Source organism: Boleophthalmus pectinirostris, unplaced genomic scaffold (assembly GCF_026225935.1).
Source record: "Boleophthalmus pectinirostris isolate CB_2022bp ecotype Guang Dong unplaced genomic scaffold, ASM2622593v1 HiC_scaffold_5, whole genome shotgun sequence".
Lineage (NCBI taxonomy): Eukaryota > Metazoa > Chordata > Actinopteri > Gobiiformes > Gobiidae > Boleophthalmus > Boleophthalmus pectinirostris.
The window spans coordinates 4,567,863-4,580,624 of NW_026571404.1; the positions used below are offsets into that span (position 1 = coordinate 4,567,863).

Below are 12,762 nucleotides of genomic sequence, written 5' to 3' on the forward strand. Positions count from 1 at the left end.
TTAGACCTGGTTTAGTCTTGGTTTAGACCTGGTTTAATCCTGGTTTAGTCCGGTTTAGTCCAAGAATAGACCTGGTTTTAGTCCTAGTTTAGTCCTGGTTTAGTCCTAGTTTAGTCCTGGTTTAGACCTGGTTTAGTCCTAGTTTAGACCTAGTTTAGTCCTGGTTTTAGACCTGGTTTAGTCCTGGTTTAGACCTGGTTTAGACCTGGTTTAGTCCTAGTTTAGTCCTGGTTTAATTCTGGATTCATAAAAGTAAGCACAGATAAGAAAAAAAGAAAAGCAGAAGCACAGATTAAACAATAATAAACATTTATACAAGATCAAACTTTACTCAAAATACCAAAAGATTTCATCATTTTTCTACAAACTTTTGTGTTTCCTCAAACCAGACTCAGGGAATCTAACCCTCAACCCACCGCTCCACACACACTCCATACACACCGAGTGCCCTACTTTTACTTTATTTACACATCCAGATGCTTTTGTAGTATTTTCGTCTTCACTCATAGGAAGCAGAGGCACCTATAGGTTGATGGTTCAAATCCCGCTCTCGTCCGTTCATTCTGTTGTTGTGTCAGTGAGCAAGACACCTCACCTACCTTTCCCTCCTCTCTTTGAACCATGTAGGACAGGCCAGTGTGTGTAAACCAGTGTGTATATTTAGGCTGGTAGTTCAAGTCCTTCTCCAGTCACTTCTATTACACTGTTGTTGTGTCCTTAGGCAAGACACTTATATTTTAAATCCATTTTCCCCTTTCTGTGTGACTGCAGGATAAACCGGTGTGTATTTATATCGCTCCAACAGACAACAGCTCCTTCACGTTTCCTCAAACCACCTGATTCTAAAAACAGAACCGGGGAATCTAACCCTCAACCCACCGCTCCAGAAACGCTCCCATACACACACCGAGCGCCCTACTTTTACTTTACTCACACATCCAGAGGCTTTCGTGGTGTTGCCGTCTTCATTCATAGAGGAGCAGAGGCGCCTATAGGTTGAGGGTTCAAATCCCGCTCTACTGAGTTTGTTCTGTTGTTGTGTCAATGGGCAAGACACTTCACTTCACTTCGCTTTTTCCTCCTGCGTGAACATGATGAAGTTGGTGAAGCCTTTGGTGCAGTTTGGCAGTTTTGTTTACAAATTCTGAAACATTTGTAAAGATTTATATATTTTAAAAAATTATAATAATACAATAAATAATAAATACATAATAAATAAATAAATAAAATAAATAAATAATCTGATATCTCAACTCTTTGTAAATCGTCACAGAACTTTGACAATAAAAAAATAATAATAAATAAATAAAATAAAATAAATAAATAATCTGATATCTCAGCTCTTTGTAAGTTTTCATAGAACTTTGACAATTAAAATAAATAAATAAATAGATAAATAATTGATTAAATAAAATAAATTAATAAATATCTGATATCTCAACTCTTTGTAAATCATTGTAGAATTCTGATAATAATAAATAAATAAATAAATTAATGAAATAAATAAAATAAAATAAATAAATAATCTGATATCTCAACTCTTTGTAAGTCATCATAGAACTTTGACAATTAAATAATAATAATAATAATAATAATAATAAATACATAAATAAATGAAATAAATAAATAAATAATCTGATATCTCAACTCTTTGTAAGTCATCATAGAACTTTGACAATTAAGAAAAAAATAAATAAAATAAATAAATAAATGAAAATAAATACATAAACAAATAAATAAATAATCTGATATCTCAATTCTTTTATAAGTTGTCATAGAACTTTGACAATTAAGAAAAATATTTAATAAATTTTTTTTTTAAATAATCTGATTTCTCAACTTTTTGTAAATCGTCAAAGAATAGTGACAATTAAAAAAAATAAAATAAAATAATAATCTGATATCTCAACTCCCTGTAAATTGCTGTAGAAATTTGACAATTAATTAAAAAAATTAAATTAAATTAAATTAAATAAAACGTGGTCCAGAAACAAAACGTCTAATGTCTAATATAACGAGCTACTTAAAATTAACTTAAAGCTGCACTGTGTAACTTTTTGGTTGAGGGTTCGTCACCTGCTTGTTTCTATGGATACGTCACTGCTCCGGAATGTTCCACAGTATGACTTTAAACATCTCTACTTTACATTTTTTAATTTACTTGTGGTTTTACAGCTCAAAAACACCTAGAAAAACAACATTCTGTCTGTGAGCGGTGTCGCCTCTCCACAGATCTGACCTGTAACTCGGTCTGGTTCGGTCTCCGTGACGACAGAAAGGATCCTCCACCAGAAAAGTGACACAGTGCAGCTTTAAGATAAAAAAAAAATAATAATAAAATGGCGATAGTCTGAGTTTTAGAGTTTTAGTCGGGAAACTTTGCGTAATTTAAAGTTTTTAGGACAAATTCAGAATTTGACAGTGAAATTTTTCTTGGTTCATAAACTTTATTAAACTCATTTAATTTTAATATCAGAGTCACTGGAGAAAACCAAAACATCTGTCCATCCCTCCTCCTCCTCCTCCTCTTCTTCTTCTTCTTCTTCTCACTCTCTCCTTCTTCTCTCCCGCTCACTCTTTTCTCATTTTCTCTCCTCCCCTCGTCTCTCTCTCTCTCCTCTCACTTATTTTCCCTTTTTCTTTCCTCTCACTTATTTTTCTCTCCCCTCACTTTTCTCTCACTTCTCTCACTTTTCTCTCTCCCGTCTCTCTCTCCTGTTCTTCTCTCATTCATCTCACCTCTCCTCCCTTTCTCTTTTTCTCCTTCTCCTTCTCCTTCTCCTCTCCTCTCCTCACTGTCTCTTTTTTCTCTCCCTCCCTCTTTTCTCGGTTTCTCTCCCCTCCCTCTCCTCTCCTTCTGTCATCAATCTCCCTCCCTCTCTTTCCTTTTCACTCCCTCTCTCCTCCTTTCATCCCTGTACAGTATCTCTTCCCTGTCCCTTCTTCTTTCTCTCTCCTTCCTTCTCTCTCTCTTTCTCCTCCTCTCCCTCTCTACTTCGTGTACAATACTCCCTTCGCTGTCCTTCTCTCCGTCTCTCTTTCCTTCTCTCTCCTTCTTCTCTCCTCCTCTCGTCCATGTAGAGTATCTCCTTCTCTCTCTCCTCTCTCCCTCTCCTCCTTCTCTCCTCCTCTCTTTCGAGTACAGCATCTCTCCTCTTCTCTCTCCCTCCTCTCCTCTTTCGTGTACAGTATCTCTCTTCCTCCCTCTCTCCCTCTTCTCTCCTCCTCTCTTTCCTCTCCTCCTCTCCTTTTTTCCTTCGTGTACAGTATCTCTCCTCTCTCCCTCTCTCCTCTCTCCTCCCCTTCTCCTTCGTTACAGTCTCCTCTTCCCTCTCTTCCTTTCTTCCTCTCCTCTTTCTTGTACAGTATCCCTCCCTCTCTTCCCTTTCTCCTCCTCTCCTCCTTCGTTACAGTATCCCTCCCTCTCTCCTCTCTTCTCTCTCTCCTCCTCTCGTCCTTGTACAGTATCTCTCCTCTCCCTCTCTTCCCTCTCTCCTCCTCTCCTCTTTCTTGTACAGTATCCCTCCCTCTCTTCCTCTCTTCTCTCTCTTCTCCAGTATTTGGAGCCATCTGTCCGTCGGTCTCGTGTCTCTCGGGGCCCCGGTGTTATTTTGGGGCCCCTCCTCTCCTCCGCTCGGGCCCCGGCCGGTCCCCCCCTCGGCTCTTGGACGGGACGGGCCCCCCCCCCCCCCCCCCCCCCCCCCCACCGGGCCCCTGAAGAGTCTGAAGAGTCTGAGTCCATCTGCTGAACGAGCGAGAGCATCAATTATTCATGAAACGACAAGAAGAAGAAGAGGAGAGAGGGAGAGAGGGATGAGACGCACTCTGAGAAAAAGAGGAGAGGAACGATAGAAGAAAGAGAGAGAGGGAGGAGAGAGGAACGACAAAAGAGAAGAGGAGGAGGAGAGAGGGATGAGACGCACTCTGACAGAGGAGAGGAACGATAGAAGAGAGAGGAATGACAGAAGAAAGAGAGAGGGAGAGAGGGATGAGACGCACTATGACAGAGGAGAGGAACGACAGAAGAAAGAGAAAGAGGGAGGAGAGAGGAACGACAGAAGAGAAGAGGAGGAGGAGAGAGGGATGAGACGCACTCTGAGCAGAAGAAAGAGAGGAACAACAGAAGAAGAAGGGGAGGAGAGGAGAGAGGGAGGGAGAGAGGAACGACAGAAGAAGAGAGAGAGGGATGAGACGCACTCTGAGAAAAAGAGAAGAGGAACGATAGAAGAAGAAGAGGAGAGGAGGAGAGGAGAGGAAAGATAGAAGAAGAGAGAGGGAGAGAGGGATGAGACGCACTCTGAGAGCGGAGAGGAACGACAGAAGAAGAAGAGGAGGAGAGAGAGGGAGGGAGAGAGAGAGGAGAGAGAGGGCCCAGGAATGACAGAAGACGAGGAGCAGAGGAAGAGAGAGGGAGGAGAACAACTGAACAGGAGGAGAGAGAGAACCGAAGAATGACAGAAGAAGAGGAAGAGGGAGTAGAGAGGGAGGAGAGAAGGAGAGGGCCAAGGAACGACAGAAGAGGAGGAGAGGGAGAGGAGAAAGGACCGAGGTATGACAGAAGAGGAGAGGAAGAGAGGAAAGAGGGAGTAGAGAGGGAGGAGAGAGGGAGGAGAGAAGGAGAGGGCCAGAGGAACGAAGAGAGAGAAGAAGAGGAGAAGAGGAGGAGAGAGAGAGGGGCCGGGAACAATCGAAGAGGAGAGGAAAAAGGAGGAGAGAGAGAGAGAGAGAGAGAGAGAGAGGTAGAGGTGAGAGGGAGGAGAAGAGAGGACCGAGGAACGACAGAAAGAGGAGGAGAGGGAGAGAGAAAAGGAACCGAGGAACGACAGAAGAGGAGGAGAGGGAGAGGAGAAAGGACCGAGGAACAGAAGAGGAGAGAAGAGGAGAGAGAGGAAGAGAGAGGGAGAGGGCGAGAGAAACAACAGAAGAGGAGAAGAGGAGGAGAGAGAGAGGGCCGAGGAACAATAGAAGAGGAGAGAGAGAGAGAGAGAGAGAGAGAGAGGAGAGGAGGAGAGAGAGAGAGAGAGAGAGAGAGGTAGAGGTGAGAGGGAGGAGGAGAGAGGGCCAAGGAACGATAGAAGAGGAGGAGAGAGAGGAAAGGAAAGAGAGACAGAGAGGGAGGAGGAGTGAGAGAAAGGGAGAGAGAGAGAGAAAGGAGAGTCGGGGAAGAGAAAGAAGAAGAAGGAGAGAGACAGAGAGAGAGAAAAAGAACGAGGGAGGAGGAGGAGAGGGGGAGTGGTGTTTTCAGTTATTGATCTGTAACGAGACTCCAGCTCTGACACTTTAAACATGTTTCACTTTGACTTTTCACACACGGATAAAGCTGCACTACGTCACTTTTCTAGACAACCATCCTTCACTCTCTCGTAACCATGGAGACGTGACTGATTTGCCTCGAATGTTCCACAGTATTTACTTCTCTTTCCGGTGTTCGACTCCAAAACACTCAGCTCCAGTTTTTTATTTCACATTTTATTATTCGGTTTGTCTCAGTGAAGTTTACGTTATTAAAAAAAAAAAAAACAAGAAAAACAAGAAAAACACGACTGTTTTTTTTCGTTGTGTTTTTTTTTTTTTTTTTTTTTGAGTCTCGTGGTTTTCGTGAGTTTCCGTGTCGACGCAGGATCCTGGAGCTGAACTGAGCATCTGCAAACTCAAGAAACAAAAAGTGTAGGAGCAGATACTTTCCCAAAAACACTCCCTGGTTTAGACCTGGTTCAGTCCTGGTTTAGATCTGGTTTAGTCCTGGTTTTAGACCTGTTTAGTCCTGGTTTAGACCTGGTTTTAAACCTGGTTTAGTCCTTGTTTGGACCTGGTTTGACCTGTTTAGTTTGGTTTAGACCTGTTTAGACCTGTTTAGACCTGGTTTAAACCTGGTTTTAGACCTGGTTTAGACTTTTGTTTAGTCCTGGTTTAGACCTGGTTTAGACCTGTTTAGACCTGGTTTTAGACCTGGTTTGACCTGGTTTAGATCCTGGTTTAGACCTGTTTTAGTCCTGGTTTAGACCTGTGGTTTTAGACCTGGTTTAGACCTTGGTTTGGACCTGGTTTAGACCTGGTTTAGACCTGGTTTTAGACCTGGTTTAGACCTGGTTTAGACCTGGTTTAGACCTGGTTTAGACCTAGTTTAGTCCTGTTTTAGACCTGGTTTTAGACCTGGTTTAGACCTGGTTTAGACCTGGTTTAGACCTGGTTTAGACCTGGTTTAGACCTGGTTTAGACCTGGTTTAGACCTGGTTTTAGACCTGTTTAGACCTGGTTTAGACCTGGTTTAGACCTTGTTTAGACCTGTTTTAGACCTGGTTTTAGACCTGGTTTAGACCTGGTTTTAGACCTGGTTTTTTAGACCTGGTTTGGACCTGGTTTAGACCTGGTTTGGACCTGGTTTAGACCTGGTTTAGACCTGGTTTAGACCTAGTTTAGTCCTGTTTTAGTTCTGGTTTGGACCAGGTTTAGACCTGAAAAGAAAGAAAGAAAAAAAGGGATTTAGCCTGAAATGCGAAAACAGGAAAATCCCGCCGTTTAATCCATTTACTTCAACAAAGTAACTGTAATCCAATTACCACTCACTCACCATAATTTGTACTCTGATTACTCCGGTACATGTAATCTATTACTCCCCAACACTGTCTGTGAGATCACCTTTTTCCAAACAAAAAAACTAAAACAATTGACGCACTGATGAAGTAATAAAGAACAAAAATCCACTTCTTTTGTCGGTGTTTCTTAATGTAATATATCATTGTTACTTCTCTCGTTTCTCTCGTTTCTCTCGTTTCTCTCGTTTCTCTCGTTTCTCTCGTTTCTCTCGTTTCTCCCCTCGCGCTCCTCCCCTCGCGCTCCTCTCCGCACCTTCTCTCGGACCCACCCATGCATGCTCAGTGAATTAGCCCCGAACACGAGCTCCAATCAGCGGGCGTCTCCTTTCCTCCGCTTCTCCTCGACCTCCGGGGCCACGTTCATTTTCCACTTAATTTTGCCGCAGTCACTTTGCGTTTTGGGATGATTACGCGCCGGGGGGAATTAACAATAAATAACAAATGCGGCGCGATGGTTTCCCCCCCTCCGTCCGGCCGCCGCTGTGTCAAAGTTGTAATGAAATTGTCTGAGGGCCGGTGTTTCTGCGAGAGGAAGACGCCGGGTCAGAACCAGATCGTCCGTTTGATAGACCCATGTTTTTTTTTTGTAACTTGATTCAACTTTGGCGTGTTCCTGTTTCCAGAAGATTTGTGTTTTCATGTTTTAATCCGGGTGAATGTTTGAAATTAATCCGTGTGTCGATCGTTCGTTCGTTTTTCAATATAAAACCACAAATATGAGAATGAAAAATCAACAGTTTTTTTCGTGATTTGTTTCCAAAATCAAAATGAAAAAAAAAAAAAACAGATGATGATTTGTTTTTTCGGTTTTCGATTTTGTGTTTAAATGAAAAATGGAAAAAAATGGATCTTACGTGACTTCTGTGTGTGTGATGTCGGACTTTTGCCCCAAATACGGACTGAACCAGGACTGATCCAGGTCCAGGACCAGACCGAGACTGAGACCAGGACTGAGACCGGGACCAGACCAGGACTAGACAGGGACCAGACAGAGACCAGACTGGGACTGAGACCTTGACCAGACTGTGACCAGACCGGACCAGACCAGAGACTGAGACCCAGGCCAGACCAGACCGGGACTGACCGGGACTGAGACCGAGACCAGACCGGGACCAGACCGGGACTGAGACTGAGACCAGGCCGGGACCAGACCGGGACTAAGACCGGGACTGAGACCGAGACCAGACTGGGACCAGACCGGAGGCTCAGAGCCCACGGCAGGGCCCGAGCTCGAAGCTGGGGCTCGGAGTCAAAGCTCGGAGTCCGCTCTGGTCCCGGTCTGGTCCCGGTCTGGTCCCGGTCTGGTCCCGGACTTGGATCAGTCCTGGTTTAGTCCGTATTCGGTGCAAAAGTCCGGCATCACAGTCATGGATTACAGTTACTTTGTTGAAATACTTTTTTTTTTTTTTTCCCAGTAATTCCACTCATTGCGGGTAACTAAACCAGGACTAAAACCAGGACTAAACCAGGTCTAAACCAGGAAAACCAGGTAAAACCAGGACTAAACCAGGACTAAAAAACCTAAAACTAGGACTAAAACTAAACTAAAAACTAGATCTAAACCAGATCTAAAACTAGGGACTAAAACTAAAACCAAGGACTAAACTAGGACTAGAAAACCAAGTCTAAACTAGATCTAAACCAGGACTAAAACAGGTCTAAACCAGGTCTAAAACAGGATTTAACAGGACTAAACCTGTGTGGACGTGTTTCTTCTTCTTCTATCAATAATATTTTTAATTTGGTTCAGTAAAGTCTTTTCACTTTTTCAATTTTCTTTTATCAGACAAAACATCTTATGTTACGATGTCCCAGTCTTTGTTTCTCTACAGCAAATCAAGTAATCCAAAGTATTCAGATTACATTTTCCACTTTAAGTCATTTAATGGATTCCGTTACAAACTACATTTTGGAGTGTGTAATCTGTAATCTGTAGGGGATTACATTTTAAAAGTCACCTTCCCAACACTGACATCGGTACAGAAACATCTTCTATCTTCTTCCGTCTCGAGGCTCCTGTAGCTCAGACGAGACGGTGCGTTCGAGGGCCTGACGTCTTCGTGCGCTTGAATTACCTTCTTGTCTCTTCTTCTCAGAATACTTGCACCGTATGGAGACCGAGGAGGCGCAGGAGATGGCCCCGCTGCCAGGTGAGAGATTGAGAAACGCACACTTCACGAACTGCACACAAAAGAGCGAGCGAGTGTGTGTGTGTGTGTGTGTGTGTGAGAAAACTCCAGAGCCCAACTTAATGTGGCCGCCTCGTCTTAAATTGGGGTTTTTGGGGGGTTTAAGGTGTATTTAGATTACTTTAGATTTGAATTCACGAAGTCTTTTACTTTTAGATTCCACTTTCGAGTCCATTTAAATGCTTCGGGTGCATCATTGGGAACAGCGTGAATAAAATAAAACACTTTTGTATCACTTTAAATTCACAGCTCTGGCTCCAAGCGACTTTACATTGAAAAACCGTCTTAAAATCTTCACATTAACCCACTCTACATGATCTTTGTCTTTTTATTTCGCCATTTTGTCCACAGATAAACTCCTACAAACATAGAACTTGGCTCCAAATTTGTTGCTGTAACTGCAATCCTCAATGAAAACCCCCAAACATTTTTATTCGTTTTGGGTTTTGGCCACAATTTTTCATTTTGGTGCATCCCTAATCAGTAAAGAGTAAAGAGGCGTACACTGTCATATTTGTTTTGGTAAAATACAGAAAATTGAGCTTGAAAATGACCATTTAAAAAAAAAAAAAAAAACGTGATTATGACCCACAAAGTCCAAAACTAGTGATTTGTCCCAGTTTTACACAAGAAATGTCCCTATTTTTGTCCAATTTGACACCTGCCAACAGTAAAACAAGGCAGAAATTGTCACTTTTTTTACGCAAAACACAGAAAAGCTGCTTAAAAATTACCAAAAAATATATAAATGTAAATTTAATTTGACAGCCTTAAAAATGTAAATACACACTGCCAGTAAAGAGAGGCATAAATTGTCATTTGTTTAGCTAAAATACAGAAAATTTAGCTTGAAAATGACCTAAGAAAAAAACAAAAATGCAATGTTAGAAGTTCCTCAGATCATGATTATGACCCACAAAGTTAGTTTAAAATGGACAATGTTTAAGGTGACCAGACGTCCCTATTTACCTGAGACAGTCTCAGTTTTGAGTCCCGTGTCCCCTGTCCCAGCAGATTTATCCAAAACTAGTGATTTGTCCCAGTTTTTCACAAGAAATGTCCCTATTTTTGACCAATTTGATCCCTGCCAACAGTAAAACGAGGCAGAAATTGTCACTTTTTTATGCAAAACACAGAAAAGCTGCTTAAAAATTACCAAAAAAAATATGGTAACACTTTATAATAACTACACCTTACTTAGCCTTAATAAAGCATGAACTAAGACTTAATTAATAATGAACAAAGACTTAATTAATAATGATTCACGCTTAGTAAATGTTTAATAAAGGATAATTCGTGTTCACTTTAGAAAAGCTCTCAAAAAGACTTAACTCACAGATAACAGCTGCCTGAATTATCATTGCATTGGATTATTAGTAAATCATTCTCTCATAGTTTACTAATGATTAATAAATGCTCAAATGGTTAGTTCATGAGTAATTAAGTATGAAATAATTATGAGTAACTATTTACAGCACAGGCAAATTAAGTGCAAGTGCTAATTCAGGTAATAATTAAGTAGTTACTAAGTGTGAATCATTATTAATTAAGTCTTTCTTCATTATTAATATAGTCTTTGTTCATGCTTTATTAAGGCTAAATAAGGTGTAGTTATTATAAAGTGTTACCAAAATATATAAATGTAAATTTGATTTGACAGCCTTAAAAATGTAAATACACACACACAAACACTGCATTGAGAAACTCTGTATGACACACACCCTCCCCAACCCCCCACTACCTTTTTTTTTTTTTTTATTCTTATATATATATATATATATATATATATATATATATATATATATATATTTATTTTTTTTTTTTTTTTTTTTAATTATTATTTTTTTTTTTTATGTGTGTTTAGTTAAGTCTGTCTTGTTGTGGATGTGCTGGGTATCCAATCCCTCAAACTTGACAAATTATAAAAAAATAAAAATAAAAAATTACCAAAACAGAAAAAAAATATGACTATACCGACTCACATTAGTGCAGGGGTGTGAAACTCATTTTGGTCCAGGGGCCGTGTCCAACCGACTTTGATCCCAAAGGGGCCGGATCAAAAAACTCATGTCATATAAACCCCAAAAATAACAATAAGTTCAAATATTTGTGCAGAGAAACACAAATCTATTACAGAAATCTTTTTTAATTGATAAACTCTTTCTTTTACACAATATTATAATATTATGAACAACCTGAAACTTTAAGAAAAATGTAATTTCAACACAAAGTTTTAACATGAACTTGTATGTAAATATGAATAAGTCAATTTTTCATGGAAAATCCTGCACTCGGCTCCACTTTTCTCATGTTGGACATTTTTCTGATGAGGGTGTCACGGTCAACAGTCAAAACGATCGTCCTTTAAGAGCGTTTGGAAAGAGACAAGTCTTCATTTGTGCTGCTCTGGTGGGAGGGGCCACGTACAGAGACGCTGGAGACGCTGCTATGTTCAGCGACGCAAGAAATGACCAATATTTTAATAGAAAATATAATTCAAATATTTTTGTAGAAAATCAGCTGAGGGCCAGATTAAAGGCCTTGGAGGGCCGGATCTGGCCCCTGGGCCGTATGTTTGACACCTGTGCATTAAAGCAAGGGCATAACAATTTTACTTCATTACGCACTCGTTTAACAATTTTATTATTACCAAAAGCCACAAAACAAGGATGTAAAGCTTTTTATTATGGAAAATCTTTTGAAGACCTTAAGAAGAAGAACGTTGCTCAATACTGCACGTTCTTACTTACATTAGAAGATTTTGTAGAGGCCAAATAAAAAACGAAATCACATGTTGTCTCTGTATCTGTAGGTCGGGAAAGCCCGCCTCCGAACGACACGTCAGAGGAGCCGGAAGAGCCGATGGCGGTTCCCGAAGACCTGTCCTCAAGCTCCGCCCACCAGCAGAACAACAACATCAAAGGTACGAGGCTTCGGCCAATCACAGCGCACGACACCAAACGAACCGGGACAGTTATTTTTATGAATGAGTTTCCCGCGGCGGTAATTGAACTAACGACACGAAGCTTTACGAACACACACACTCACGAGGATTAAATGGAAATCGCTCGTAAACAGTTCATTAGCAAATCGGTCGACATGATGAGATGCAATGTTCAGACTCGGTTGGTTTTATAAATTAGAAGTTATTAACATTTTTAAACGACTGCTGGAGGAAAAGAAGAGATCCTCGTGTGCGCACTGCAGGCGTCTCCAACCTTTTTCCCCCGGTGAGCTCCCGTTACAAAAAAGAAAATGCCAAAGAGCTACTGATTTTTGTGGTACGGTGACCAGATTTTCAGAATTTAAAACGGGGACGCACTCAGGTTGGGAGGTTTGGTGTAAATAAAAGTGTGAAAAGAGCGTGGAACATCATCTGAGGGATTTCTGACACTGCATTTTTTTGTTTTATTGTCTTTTTTTTTTTGTATTTTGGCTAAACAAATGATAATTTATGCTCCTCTTTACTGTTGGCAGGGATCAGATTAGTCAAAAATCGTGATAGTCCTGGTTCAGTCCTGATGTAGTCCTGGTTTAGATCAAATTGGTCAAAAATAGGGACGTTTCTTGTATAAAACTGGGACAAATCAGTGGTTTTGGATAAATCTGCTGGGGCAGGGGACACAGGCTCAAAACTGGGTCTGTCCCGGGAAAATATTAACGTCTGGTCACCATATTTAACGGTCACAAGAAATTGAGCACAGGAAAGCCTTAGATGGGCAACAGTTTGATATATTTATAAAACATAGACAGTTAAAACATCTTAATTTGTTCATTTAGAAATCCTTTGTGAGCTACTGTACTTGGAAGGGGGTAGAGAGTTACTGGTAGCTCCCGAGGTGCAGGTTGGAGACTCCTGGCACACTGTATTTGTCACTTTTTTTTCCAATTACTCATGTGTTTTAGAAATATAGAGGATAAAATCTAGAACTTTGGGCCTTGGTTGGGGTTTGGACTTGGTCACGTAGATTTCCCGT

General features: G+C 40.9%; 1 protein-coding gene across 3 annotated transcripts in view; it reads left to right on the top strand.

The window, feature by feature from the left end:
- The window catches only part of ikzf1 (IKAROS family zinc finger 1 (Ikaros)), an 80,650-nt gene that overhangs the window by 11,963 nt on the left and 55,925 nt on the right, over positions 1-12,762 (top strand). For all 3 annotated transcript variants that reach the window (XM_055162844.1, XM_055162846.1, XM_055162845.1), the window contains exons 2-3: positions 8,693-8,746; positions 11,598-11,708. In XM_055162844.1, the coding sequence (XP_055018819.1) occupies positions 8,693-8,746; positions 11,598-11,708 (165 nt within the window). The remainder of the gene's footprint in view (positions 1-8,692; positions 8,747-11,597; positions 11,709-12,762) is intronic.